The 12,661-nt window shown below is 49.2% G+C and overlaps 2 protein-coding genes across 4 annotated transcripts; both read right to left on the bottom strand.

Moving 5' to 3' along the window:
• Nucleotides 1–585: 585 nt before the first annotated feature.
• pts (6-pyruvoyltetrahydropterin synthase) lies at nucleotides 586–8,836 on the bottom strand. 3 transcript variants are annotated; one of them, XM_079372638.1, is made up of 7 exons: nucleotides 8,745–8,836; nucleotides 8,512–8,642; nucleotides 7,096–7,175; nucleotides 7,001–7,023; nucleotides 6,794–6,850; nucleotides 957–1,027; nucleotides 586–878 (listed from the first exon to the last, which is right to left on the bottom strand). In XM_079372638.1, exons 1-7 carry the CDS (start codon nucleotides 8,757–8,759, stop codon nucleotides 755–757), a joined length of 501 nt encoding a protein of 166 aa, XP_079228764.1. In that variant the 5' UTR covers nucleotides 8,760–8,836; the 3' UTR covers nucleotides 586–754. The 3 variants fall into 3 exon arrangements, with proteins under 3 accessions (XP_079228764.1, XP_079228765.1, XP_079228763.1); XM_079372639.1 differs by having other exon boundaries at nucleotides 8,512–8,609; nucleotides 8,745–8,829; XM_079372637.1 differs by having other exon boundaries at nucleotides 8,512–8,609; nucleotides 8,703–8,823.
• A 997-nt stretch (nucleotides 8,837–9,833) lies between these two features.
• Nucleotides 9,834–12,283, bottom strand: glp2r (glucagon-like peptide 2 receptor). Its single transcript, XM_079333709.1, has 8 exons — nucleotides 12,140–12,283; nucleotides 11,898–12,057; nucleotides 11,660–11,720; nucleotides 11,516–11,582; nucleotides 11,169–11,257; nucleotides 10,927–11,065; nucleotides 10,807–10,848; nucleotides 9,834–10,609 (listed from the first exon to the last, which is right to left on the bottom strand). Exons 1-8 carry the CDS (start codon nucleotides 12,263–12,265, stop codon nucleotides 10,259–10,261), a joined length of 1,035 nt encoding a protein of 344 aa, XP_079189835.1. The 5' UTR covers nucleotides 12,266–12,283; the 3' UTR covers nucleotides 9,834–10,258.
• Nucleotides 12,284–12,661: the final 378 nt, after the last annotated feature.

The raw sequence follows: 12,661 nt of genomic DNA, 5'->3' as shown, positions 1-12,661 counted from the left end.
CTTCTGTGTCAGACTGTGTTGTGGTCGACTGAAGCCCGGCGCCATCAGGGGGCGAGCAGGCGCAGGCAGACATGTTGGAAATATGTCAGTCACTGTTTATCCTGCACTCATTTAAACCAGACGCTTTTATAAAACGCAGGACGGATTTCTTCTCCTGTCGTCCACACGTCCTCGCAGGCTGTGGGGACGAGACGGTCTGATGATGGAGGCCGAGCGTCAGGGCGGAGCCTCTCTGAAGAGGTCATTACCTGTAGATGTGAAGATGCAGGTGAGCCGTGCTCGCCGTCTCAAGCTTCAGCATCGAACACGAACACGTGACTTCACTGAACTGTCGTCTGACACAAACAAAAGAAACTTCTCTGAACTTCTTCACAGCTGAAGCATGTGGAGTGTTTGTGTGACATCATCAGAACGTGTTCTCTGAACGCCACATGAACCACGCCCATCGATAACCACGTCTGATTACGATCAGTGTGTTGGGATGTGATACACACACACACACACACACACACACACACACACACACACACACACACACACACACACACACACACACACACACACACACAGAGGGGACAGGTTGAATGTTTTTAAAATCTGACTTTTATTTTGAAAGAACCGAGTGGAGTCTGCTGGGACGGACTGGTTTGGACTTTAACAGAACCAATGTTCATGGATGATCTGGACAGTGCAGGTATGACGACATCATCATCATCCACCTTCATGATCCGGAGTCTGAAGCTCTCCGTGTTCCTCACTCTCCTCGATACATGACAATGTTTTTATCCGTCTCGTGGATCTTGATCTCGTAGAGCGCGTTTGGAGGGAGGACCTTCGCCATGTGGTCCCAGATGTAAACGGCCACGTTCTCCGTGGTGCTGACGGACGGAAACACAGAGGTCATCAGTGACCATGAGAGGAGACAGGAAGCAGCACGGGGGGGAGGAGACTCTCACCTGACCACTTCAGCGAAGTACGGCACGTCTCTGTCCAGGTTTTTATGATCCAGAGGATCCATGATGACTTCCTGCAGGAGGAGACGTCACAGGTGAACAGCTGGAGCGAGACCCGGAGACGCAGACCTTTGCTTTCCAGGACAGGAAGTCTTTATGTGCCATCGTGGTCGAGGACGCTGTCGGAGCCGGACAGCCCAAGACCTGAGCGAGCATGACGCACGCCATTTTAAGTATCCAAACGACCCGCATGACGCACACCATTTTAAGTATCCGAGTATCCAAACGACCCGCATGACGCACGCCATTTTAAGTATCCGAGTATCCTAACGACCCGCATGACGCACGCCATTTTAAGTATCTGAGTATCCTAACGACCCGTATGACGCACGCCATTTTAAGTATCCGAGTATCCAAACGACCCGCATGACGCACGCCATTTTAAGTATCCGAGTATCCTAACGACCCGCATGACGCACGCCATTTTAAGTATCTGAGTATCCTAACGACCCGCATGACGCACGCCATTTTAAGTATCTGAGTATCCTAACGACCCGCATGACGCACGCCATTTTAAGTATCTGAGTATCCTAACGACCCGCATGACGCACGCCATTTTAAGTATCTGAGTATCCTAACGACCCGCATGACGCACGCCATTTTAAGTATCTGAGTATCCTAACGACCCGCATGACGCACGCCATTTTAAGTATCTGAGTATCCTAACGACCCGTATGACGCACGCCATTTTAAGTATCTGAGTATCCTAACGACCCGTATGACGCACGCCATTTTAAGTATCTGAGTATCCAAACGACCCGTATGACGCACGCCATTTTAAGTATCTGAGTATCCTAACGACCCGTATGACGCACGCCATTTTAAGTATCTGAGTATCCAAACGACCCGCATGACGCACGCCATTTTAAGTATCTGAGTATCCAAACGACCCGCATGACGCACGCCATTTTAAGTATCCGAGTATCCTAACGACCCGCATGACGCACGCCATTTTAAGTATCTGAGTATCCAAACGACCCGTATGACGCACGCCATTTTAAGTATCCGAGTATCCTAACGACCCGCATGACGCACGCCATTTTAAGTATCTGAGTATCCTAACGACCCGTATGACGCACGCCATTTTAAGTATCCGAGTATCCTAACGACCCGCATGACGCACGCCATTTTAAGTATCTGAGTATCCTAACGACCCGCATGACGCACGCCATTTTAAGTATCCGAGTATCCTAACGACCCGCATCACGCACGCCATTTTAAGTATCTGAGTATCCAAACGACCCGCATGACGCACGCCATTTTAAGTATCCAAACGACCCGCATGACGCACGCCATTTTAAGTATCTGAGTATCCTAACGACCCGTATGACGCACGCCATTTTAAGTATCTGAGTATCCTAACGACCCGCATGACGCACGCCATTTTAAGTATCTGAGTATCCTAACGACCCTCATGACGCACGCCATTTTAAGTATCTGAGTATCCTAACGACCCGCATGACGCACGCCATTTTAAGTATCTGAGTATCCTAACGACCCGCATGACGCACGCCATTTTAAGTATCCGAGTATCCTAACGACCCGCATGACGCACGCCATTTTAAGTATCCGAGTATCCTAACGACCCGCATGACGCACGCCATTTTAAGTATCTGAGTATCCTAACGACCCGCATGACGCACGCCATTTTAAGTATCTGAGTATCCTAACGACCCGCATGACGCACGCCATTTTAAGTATCTGAGTATCCAAACGACCCGCATGACGCACGCCATTTTAAGTATCTGAGTATCCTAACGACCCGCATGACGCACGCCATTTTAAGTATCTGAGTATCCAAACGACCCGCATGACGCACGCCATTTTAAGTATCCGAGTATCCTAACGACCCGCATGACGCACGCCATTTTAAGTATCCGAGTATCCTAACGACCCGCATGACGCACGCCATTTTAAGTATCCGAGTATCCTAACGACCCGCATGACGCACGCCATTTTAAGTATCCGAGTATCCTAACGACCCGCATGACGCACGCCATTTTAAGTATCCGAGTATCCTAACGACCCGCATGACGCACGCCATTTTAAGTATCTGAGTATCCTAACGACCCGTATGACGCACGCCATTTTAAGTATCTGAGTATCCTAACGACCCGCATGACGCACGCCATTTTAAGTATCTGAGTATCCTAACGACCCGCATGACGCACGCCATTTTAAGTATCTGAGTATCCAAACGACCCGCATGACGCACGCCATTTTAAGTATCCAAACGACCCGCATGACGCACGCCATTTTAAGTATCTGAGTATCCAAACGACCCGCATGACGCACGCCATTTTAAGTATCCTAACGACCCGCATGACGCACGCCATTTTAAGTATCTGAGTATCCTAACGACCCGCATGACGCACGCCATTTTAAGTATCCGAGTATCCTAACGACCCGCATGACGCACGCCATTTTAAGTATCCGAGTATCCTAACGACCCGCATGACGCACGCCATTTTAAGTATCTGAGTATCCTAACGACCCGCATGACGCACGCCATTTTAAGTATCTGAGTATCCTAACGACCCGCATGACGCACGCCATTTTAAGTATCTGAGTATCCAAACGACCCGCATGACGCACGCCATTTTAAGTATCTGAGTATCCTAACGACCCGCATGACGCACGCCATTTTAAGTATCTGAGTATCCAAACGACCCGCATGACGCACGCCATTTTAAGTATCCGAGTATCCTAACGACCCGCATGACGCACGCCATTTTAAGTATCCGAGTATCCTAACGACCCGCATGACGCACGCCATTTTAAGTATCCGAGTATCCTAACGACCCGCATGACGCACGCCATTTTAAGTATCCGAGTATCCTAACGACCCGCATGACGCACGCCATTTTAAGTATCCGAGTATCCTAACGACCCGCATGACGCACGCCATTTTAAGTATCTGAGTATCCTAACGACCCGTATGACGCACGCCATTTTAAGTATCTGAGTATCCTAACGACCCGCATGACGCACGCCATTTTAAGTATCTGAGTATCCTAACGACCCGCATGACGCACGCCATTTTAAGTATCTGAGTATCCAAACGACCCGCATGACGCACGCCATTTTAAGTATCCAAACGACCCGCATGACGCACGCCATTTTAAGTATCTGAGTATCCAAACGACCCGCATGACGCACGCCATTTTAAGTATCCAAACGACCCGCATGACGCACGCCATTTTAAGTATCCGAGTATCCAAACGACCCGCATGACGCACGCCATTTTAAGTATCCGAGTATCCAAACGACCCGCATGACGCACGCCATTTTAAGTATCCGAGTATCCAAACGACCCGCATGACGCACGCCATTTTAAGTATCCGAGTATCCAAACGACCCGCATGACGCACGCCATTTTAAGTATCCGAGTATCCAAACGACCCGTATGACGCACGCCATTTTAAGTATCTGAGTATCCAAACGACCCGCATGACGCACGCCATTTTAAGTATCTGAGTATCCAAACGACCCGTATGACGCACGCCATTTTAAGTATCCAAACGACCCGCATGACGCACACCATTTTAAGTATCTGAGTATCCTAACGACCCGCATGACGCACGCCATTTTAAGTATCTGAGTATCCTAACGACCCGCATGACGCACGCCATTTTAAGTATCTGAGTATCCTAACGACCCGCATGACGCACGCCATTTTAAGTATCTGAGTATCCTAACGACCCGCATGACGCACGCCATTTTAAGTATCCAAACGACCCGCATGACGCACGCCATTTTAAGTATCCGAGTATCCTAACGACCCGCATGACGCACGGCATTTTAAGTATCCGAGTATCCTAACGACCCGCATGACGCACGCCATTTTAAGTATCCGAGTATCCTAACGACCCGTATGATGCACGCCATTTTAAGTATCTGAGTATCCAAACGACCCGCATGACGCACGCCATTTTAAGTATCTGAGTATCCTAACGACCCGCATGACGCACGCCATTTTAAGTATCCGAGTATCCTAACGACCCGCATGACGCACGCCATTTTAAGTATCCGAGTATCCTAACGACCCGCATGACGCACGCCATTTTAAGTATCTGAGTATCCTAACGACCCGCATGACGCACGCCATTTTAAGTATCTGAGTATCCAAACGACCCGCATGACGCACGCCATTTTAAGTATCCAAACGACCCGCATGACGCACGCCATTTTAAGTATCCGAGTATCCAAACGACCCGCATGACGCACGCCATTTTAAGTATCTGAGTATCCAAACGACCCGCATGACGCACGCCATTTTAAGTATCTGAGTATCCTAACGACCCGCATGACGCACGCCATTTTAAGTATCCGAGTATCCTAACGACCCGCATGACGCACGCCATTTTAAGTATCTGAGTATCCTAACGACCCGCATGACGCACGCCATTTTAAGTATCTGAGTATCCTAACGACCCGCATGACGCACGCCATTTTAAGTATCTGAGTATCCTAACGACCCGCATGACGCACGCCATTTTAAGTATCTGAGTATCCTAACGACCCGCATGACGCACGCCATTTTAAGTATCCGAGTATCCTAACGACCCGCATGACGCACGCCATTTTAAGTATCCGAGTATCCTAACGACCCGCATGACGCACGCCATTTTAAGTATCCGAGTATCCTAACGACCCGCATGACGCACGCCATTTTAAGTATCCGAGTATCCTAACGACCCGCATGACGCACGCCATTTTAAGTATCTGAGTATCCAAACAACCCGCATGACGCACGCCATTTTAAGTATCCGAGTATCCAAACGACCCGCATGACGCACGCCATTTTAAGTATCCGAGTATCCTAACGACCCGCATGACGCACGCCATTTTAAGTATCTGAGTATCCTAACGACCCGCATGACGCACGCCATTTTAAGTATCTGAGTATCCTAACGACCCGCATCACACACGCCATTTTAAGTATCCGAGTATCCTAACGACCCACATGACGCACGCCATTTTAAGTATCTGAGTATCCTAACGACCCGCATGACGCACGCCATTTTAAGTATCTGAGTATCCTAACGACCCGCATCACACACGCCATTTTAAGTATCCGAGTATCCAAACGACCCGCATGACGCACGCCATTTTAAGTATCTGAGTATCCTAACGACCCGCATGACGCACGCCATTTTAAGTATCTGAGTATCCTAACGACCCGCATGACGCACGCCATTTTAAGTATCTGAGTATCCTAACGACCCGCATCACACACGCCATTTTAAGTATCTGAGTATCCTAACGACCCGCATCACACACGCCATTTTAAGTATCTGAGTATCCTAACGACCCGCATGACGCACGCCATTTTAAGTATCTGAGTATCCTAACGACCCGCATCACACACGCCATTTTAACTGTGACGCCCTGTTTCGTCTCTGTCGCTCACAGAAGGAGGAGGAGCAGGAGAAGGCGGGGCTCTACCAGGCTCAGCAGAGCTCGTGAGCGTGTTAACAAAGGGTTAACGCTGCGTTCATAACATGACTCAAATGTTGACCTTTGACCTCCGTCAACACCAGAAACATACGTTATTCAGCTCATCACCAGCCGTGTTGTGATTTGACTGAACAGCTCGTTGACACAAAGCACCAAATTAAAGTTTGACAACCTTCAAAATAAAATACCCACACTTACGTTTTTTCACCTTCAAAATAAAAGCACCATCACAGAACAGAGAAGGAACATTTAACGGATGCAGAGTGGACGGCGAGGATACGCTGTCTGTATAAAAGGACAGAATGTGGTGACGCTCTCACCTCGATGCATCTCTTCAGGTCGGTCAGGTTCATGACCATCCCAGTGAGCGGGTCGATCTGGACCAGATACAAACACGTCTGTTAGTCACGTATGTCACAACAGGCTTCCACATATGTAATACAATCCCAAAGTGAACTGACTTCAGGTCACTAAACCCTCTGAAAGGTCAAAGGTCAGCTCTAGTGATAAGATGAAGGGATGCTCACCTTGGCTCGCACTGTGACCTCCACTGTGGACAGAGAGGAGAGTGTGAGTGACACATTCAGGCTGCACGCTGTGAGTGGTAACGAGCGTGACTCACCTTTGTAGTTGTGTCCGTGACCGTTGGGATTGTTGCACTTTCCATAAACGCTCCTGTTCTCCTCGTCGCTCAGGTGAACGCTGGAACAAGTGCACACATTATCTTCAGCATGTTTGAGAACACAGATTACGCTGATTAAACACTGAGAGTTTGTTAGCACACGATGCCTTCAGGGTCATCAAGGGAGCGTTGGAACGAGTACGATAAGAAACCCAGCTCCCCCGCAAAAACAGGCTTTTTGAATGGGTGTGTATGTGACTTCCTGTGCTGCTGCAGCCAGCCTCTAGTGGACACTCCAGGTACTGCATGACTTTAGATAGATAGATAGATAGATAGATAGATAGATAGATAGATGATAGATAGATAGATAGATAGATAGATAGATAGATAGATAGATAGATAGATGATAGATAGATAGATAGATAGATAGATAGATAGATAGATAGATAGATGATAGATAGATAGATAGATAGATAGATAGATAGATAGATAGATAGATAGATAGATAGATAGATAGATAGACAGACAGACAGACAGACAGACAGACAGACAGACAGACAGACAGACAGACAGACAGACAGACAGACAGACAGACAGATGATAGATAGATAGATAGATAGATAGATAGATAGATAGACAGACAGACAGATGATAGATGATAGATAGATAGATAGATAGATAGATAGATGATAGATAGATAGACAGACAGACAGACAGATAGATGATAGATAGATAGATAGATAGATAGATAGATAGATAGATAGATAGATAGATAGATAGATAGATAGATAGATAGATAGATAGATAGATAGATACTATCGGCTTCATTTAGAAGCTTTGGTCCATCAGTTCTGTTCTGCTGCCTCTGACACCTCGGACCCTCGCTCTCTGAGCGGGGAACACCTCCTTCTGCTGGATCATCAGCTCACTGCTCACTGCTCCTGACACACACTCTGCATTTAGAAATGTAGTCACCACATCATCAATAACACCCTTACATTCCCTGATGTCTTCTTATGTCACTCATAAACTCCCAGCATATTAACATGAGGTCTGCCTGAGTGGGTTAAACTCCAGTCTATTCTTTAGGAGCTCTTTCTTACGATTGCACTTGAAGGCAGCACAAGCGCTTGCGCAGTATAGCTCATGTCTATGGACTAAAATGAACTACAAATCCCAGGAAGCCTGGCTTTAAATCCACAGGTTTTCTTTGGTTTCTTCGGTAAAGAAGTGGAGAGAGTGAGGCCGCTGTGCGCGCGCGCTCTGTCACGCGGATCAGCGGGTTCGAGCGCCGCGCGCGGAGTGTCTGCAGCCTCTGCACTCACTCATGGACGGATTAGAAAGTGCACAAGCAGCACACTTCCGGTAACAGAGGCTGAACATAACGGACTCTTTAACCGGCGCGTGCACACTAACCTGTGGAGCCGGTGACACGCGCTGAAGCTCTGCACGCGGCTGATGTACCCGATCCTCTCCGTCATGATGATGATGAGGAGGAGGAGGATGAAGAGCACCTGAAGAGACGCGCTGAAGAGGAGGATAGAGAGCTGAGAGGAGAGAGAGGGGATGAAAAGTGTGCAGCTATAACCGCCCCCTCCGTGACTCACGCTGCTCGCTGATTGGCTGAGATCAGGGCGTAATAAACTCACATGGTCCAGATTCATATCGGAACCGTGCAGCAGGTCATCCGGGTCAGATCACAGCTGATCAGACACGCTGTGAGACTCTCTGTCTGATAGCTGCTGTGTGACCATGATGTGACTGACATGTGAACATGACAGGGAAGGTTGGGATCAGTCTGTGATTGGCTGTTGTTGTGTAACTGACCTTTAGTAACCTGCTGCACAAAAACATAGAACTCAAAGAAGACGACGACGCTGCATCTGTTTAAGTGTTTAATATTTCTACATATACTGAAGTATCCATGAACAGATCGTGATGCATTCAATGACCACCTGCTGTACATTATTCACACAACTAATACACTGTATTTACATTCACATCTCCTGTCATGGTGACACAGTCTGTGTGCATGAAGGAATGATGGACATGTTCACAGGGACACAGGCTTTAACTTCTAGATGGTTCCAGGAGGAGGACATGCTCCTGAGCTGGACAACAGGAAACAGCGTGCAGCAGGTCGACTCCAGGTGGCGTGCAGCGCTCACAGTATAGAAAGGTCTCTCCCCCTCTGATTGGCTGGAGCTGAACTCTCCTGATTGGATCCTGCTGCGTTGTGAAACAGTCAGCTTGGTGTGTGTAACAGCTGATTTAAAACCATTAACATGTACACACACACACACACACACACACACACACACACAGTGGTCCGCTCCGTTCTGTACCCGCTGATCTACGTTTCCACTGTCAAAGTTGCGAATGGTACCAAAAAAACGGTCTGACCCTTAAAGGTGGCGAGACACTCTGCAGTCTGTTGATTGGTTGAGATAATCGCCACTTCCTGTTTGACGGCGGACATGAAGGACAAACACAGAACACGCTATGTTTAAATATCCGATGGATTTTAAAACTGAACCGGATTGGTTGTTGGAGAAAGCTGCTGAGTTAGCATGCAGCGGGGCGGTCTACGGTTAGCCAGAATATTAACCCCTTCAGGCGCACGCCACCTGCTGTATCAGACTGTGAACACGTGGATCATTATTTTCACTGTCGTTCTCTGATTGGCTGTTGGAATGATTTCAGTCCAAACATGAGTCCAACCTCACTCTGCTCCTTCAGTGACTCACTGCAGGACACCTGGGGACGTGGACTCCTCATGTGAAGGACACCTGGGTACGTGGACTCCTCATGTGAAGGACACCTGGGTACGTGGACTCCTCATGTGAAGGACACCTGGGGACGTGGACTCCTCATGTGAAGGACACCTGGGTACGTGGACTCCTCATGTGAAGGACACCTGGGTACGTGGACTCCTCATGTGAAGGACACCTGGGGACGTGGACTCCTCATGTGAAGGACACCTGGGGACGTGGACTCCTCATGTGAAGGACACCTGGGGACGTGGACTCCTCATGTGAAGGACACCTGGGGACGTGGACTCCTCATGTGAAGGACACCTGGGGACGTGGACTCCTCATGTGAAGGGTGGAGTCCTGAGTGTTTGTGTGTGAGGACGTCTCCGTCCTCGTCAGGACATTCATGATCAGAACTGGCTCTCTTCCAGGATCTCCTCCACGGTCTCTCCGAGCGTTATCTCCCCGTCGCTGCTCGACACACTCTTCCTGGTCATGAAGTCCACTCCCACCGTGTCACAGCCCTTCAGCCCCTGACCTTTGACCTCTCCTAGTCCCAGCCCCCCTCCTCCATGAACAGCCACCTGCAGCAGGTGTGGGTGCGTGGTGCAGGTGGCGTCGGCGTCGCAGGAGCAGCGCGTGCGGTGGGTTCGAGTGCTCTTCCACAGCTGTTTGAGGGGAACGCTGTGGAAGCAGCTCCTCACCTGGAAGCGGTTTGTAAACAGGAAGAGCTGCCAGCGCTTCTTCAGCTCCGCCTGCACCTGAAAACCAGAAGAAAGAAAAGTCACGGGTCGCTCCTGAAGGCCACACATCACATTCCTCTGGTTTCACATTTATTTCTGCTGTCAGAATGGGTGTATGGGACATTTTGAGCTTTTGCATCTGCCTCTAGTGGACATTTGAGGAACTGCAGGTTCGCTGGAGGACGCAAGGACGTGGAAAAGAAGAAGAAACGTACCTCTCCGTTGGCGAAACAGTAGAGCACAGCAACCAGGAAGCCCTGAAACAGAGGAGAAGCCCTGCGTCATGCGGCTGTGCTTTATTTAAATGTGGACAGATTTGACCAATCGGGTGTCACCTGAAAGGAGCTGAGGGTGAGGTTGACGAAGTTTCGGGCGTAGCGGCTGCTGCCCTCCACACATTCATCGATGAGCACGGTGAAGACGATTTCATGGATCCCCAGCAGAGGAATCAGGACCAGCGTGGCTCGGGCCAGACTGACAGAGACACCGAGGGGGGGGGCGGGGGGGGGGGGGGGTTAGGGTGACGCTTGTGTCGGAGCTGATTAACGTCTCAACGCTGCTCTGATTAAAGTCTCACCTGTATCTGTAGTCAGTAAACTTCACCTGATCGGCTTTCAGTTTGGACAGCAGCAGCATCAGAATCTTAACGAATATGAAGAAAATCACCTGAAACACAAAGAAGAAGGAGCTTTAAACTACGTGACAGACTGTGTGACCCCTAGTGGTCACAATGAGTACTGCAGTCTGTCTGATGAGAGAGGAAGATCTCTTTGTTCACTCATTCATCTCTCTGTCCGTGTGACCTTAGAAAGAGAGCGATCAGTCATCTCTCTCGTGATGCTCCTGACTTCACATGTGGTCACGTGACCCAGAGCGTCAAACTGCGTGTGAAATCACAAACCGCACATGCGAGCGTCCTCTCACCAGCACGGATAACGTGATGGGCCCTCTGATGATCCACCAGAACCACGGGTTCACTATCGACCAGCATCTGAGGAAGGCACAGACGCACTGTTCATGTCAGAGCGTCACAAACATCACATGTGAAGCGTGCAGAGACTCACTCACTCGGTGTTTTCATAGAGAATCTTCACCACGGTCCACGGGGTCACGAAGAGGACGGGCGTGCCTGAACACGAGGAGAGGGTCACTTCAGGGGATTCATTTTTGCTTTTATTTTGATAGGACAGCAGGAAGAGGAAGGACGACAGAGAGAGAGAGAGAACACGGTCTCGAACACGGACGACAGCGTGCGTACACAGAGTGTGACCTAACCACTGAGCCATCTCTGACACACAGCGCTCACCCCAGCCCAGCAGCATGTATTTCTTCAGCAGGCGTCTCTTTGTCAGCACGGCGGTGAAGAGCAGCGTGTGCAGGAAGACGGCTTCCACCAGCAGCCAGAAGTAGTTACAGGCCACAAAGTACTCCATGCACACTCTGGAGAACTTACACGTCCACGAGATCTGCAGGGAAACGCTCAGTTAGCATGTTAAGCGTTAGCAGCAGCTGCGGTGTTTGCAGGTGGGAGTGTTAGCTTTAGCGTACTGCAGACGTGGAGTACGAGTTCCAGCCCGGGTCGTCTCGCGGCAGGTTGGAGTACATGACGTAGAAGATGATTTCTTTGGAGATGACGGTGGCGGCTCTCAGGATGAACGACACAAACAGGTTCATGTGGATGTAGTTCCTGGTGCAGTGCAGCTTCCTGGAGACAGGACACACGGATCAGGTGTGTGTGTGTGTGTGTGTGTGTTTATTAAAGACAGGAAGTCAATACACGCTTCATGGAGAGCGTCCCGCTTTGTTCTAATGTCATTAGCAGCGATCGACCTGTAAACATCTCATCTTCACGCTGACAGCTTCTTCATCATCAGTGAAGCTAACTCCATTAAACCCGCCCCGCCCTGTGTGGAGGGTCGAACAGAGCGCACACACACGTGTGTGTGTGCAGGAGAAACACCGCGGTGTCATGTGATCTCCTGAACATCGTGTTTCCTTCCTTCGCTCGGAAAATCACAAAACAACATTTTATCTTAAAAAGGAAACAAATTACTTGTTTTTAACATGTGT

Source organism: Symphodus melops (assembly GCF_947650265.1).
Source record: "Symphodus melops genome assembly, chromosome: 21".
NCBI classification, from domain to species: Eukaryota; Metazoa; Chordata; class Actinopteri; order Labriformes; family Labridae; genus Symphodus; species Symphodus melops.
The sequence above is the reverse complement of the archived record's forward strand: the minus strand, read 5'-3'. Positions and strand labels throughout refer to the sequence as shown.

Coding starts and splice junctions, on each gene's coding strand:
- pts (XM_079372637.1), bottom strand. CDS start 8,759: ATGAATCTGGACCATGTGAGTTTATTACGCCCTGATCTCAGCCAATCA. Junction 8,610..8,702: donor TCAGCCAATCAGCGAGCAGC/GTGAGTCACGGA, acceptor GCGTCTCTTCAG/GTGCTCTTCATCCTCCTCCT. Junction 7,176..8,511: donor GCGTGTCACCGGCTCCACAG/GTTAGTGTGCAC, acceptor CACTTGTTCCAG/CGTTCACCTGAGCGACGAGG.
- glp2r (XM_079333709.1), bottom strand. CDS start 12,265: ATGAACCTGTTTGTGTCGTTCATCCTGAGAGCCGCCACCGTCATCTCC. Junction 11,721..11,897: donor ATACATGCTGCTGGGCTGGG/GTGAGCGCTGTG, acceptor CCTCGTGTTCAG/GCACGCCCGTCCTCTTCGTG. Junction 10,849..10,926: donor TCACCCTCAGCTCCTTTCAG/GTGACACCCGAT, acceptor CCTCTGTTTCAG/GGCTTCCTGGTTGCTGTGCT.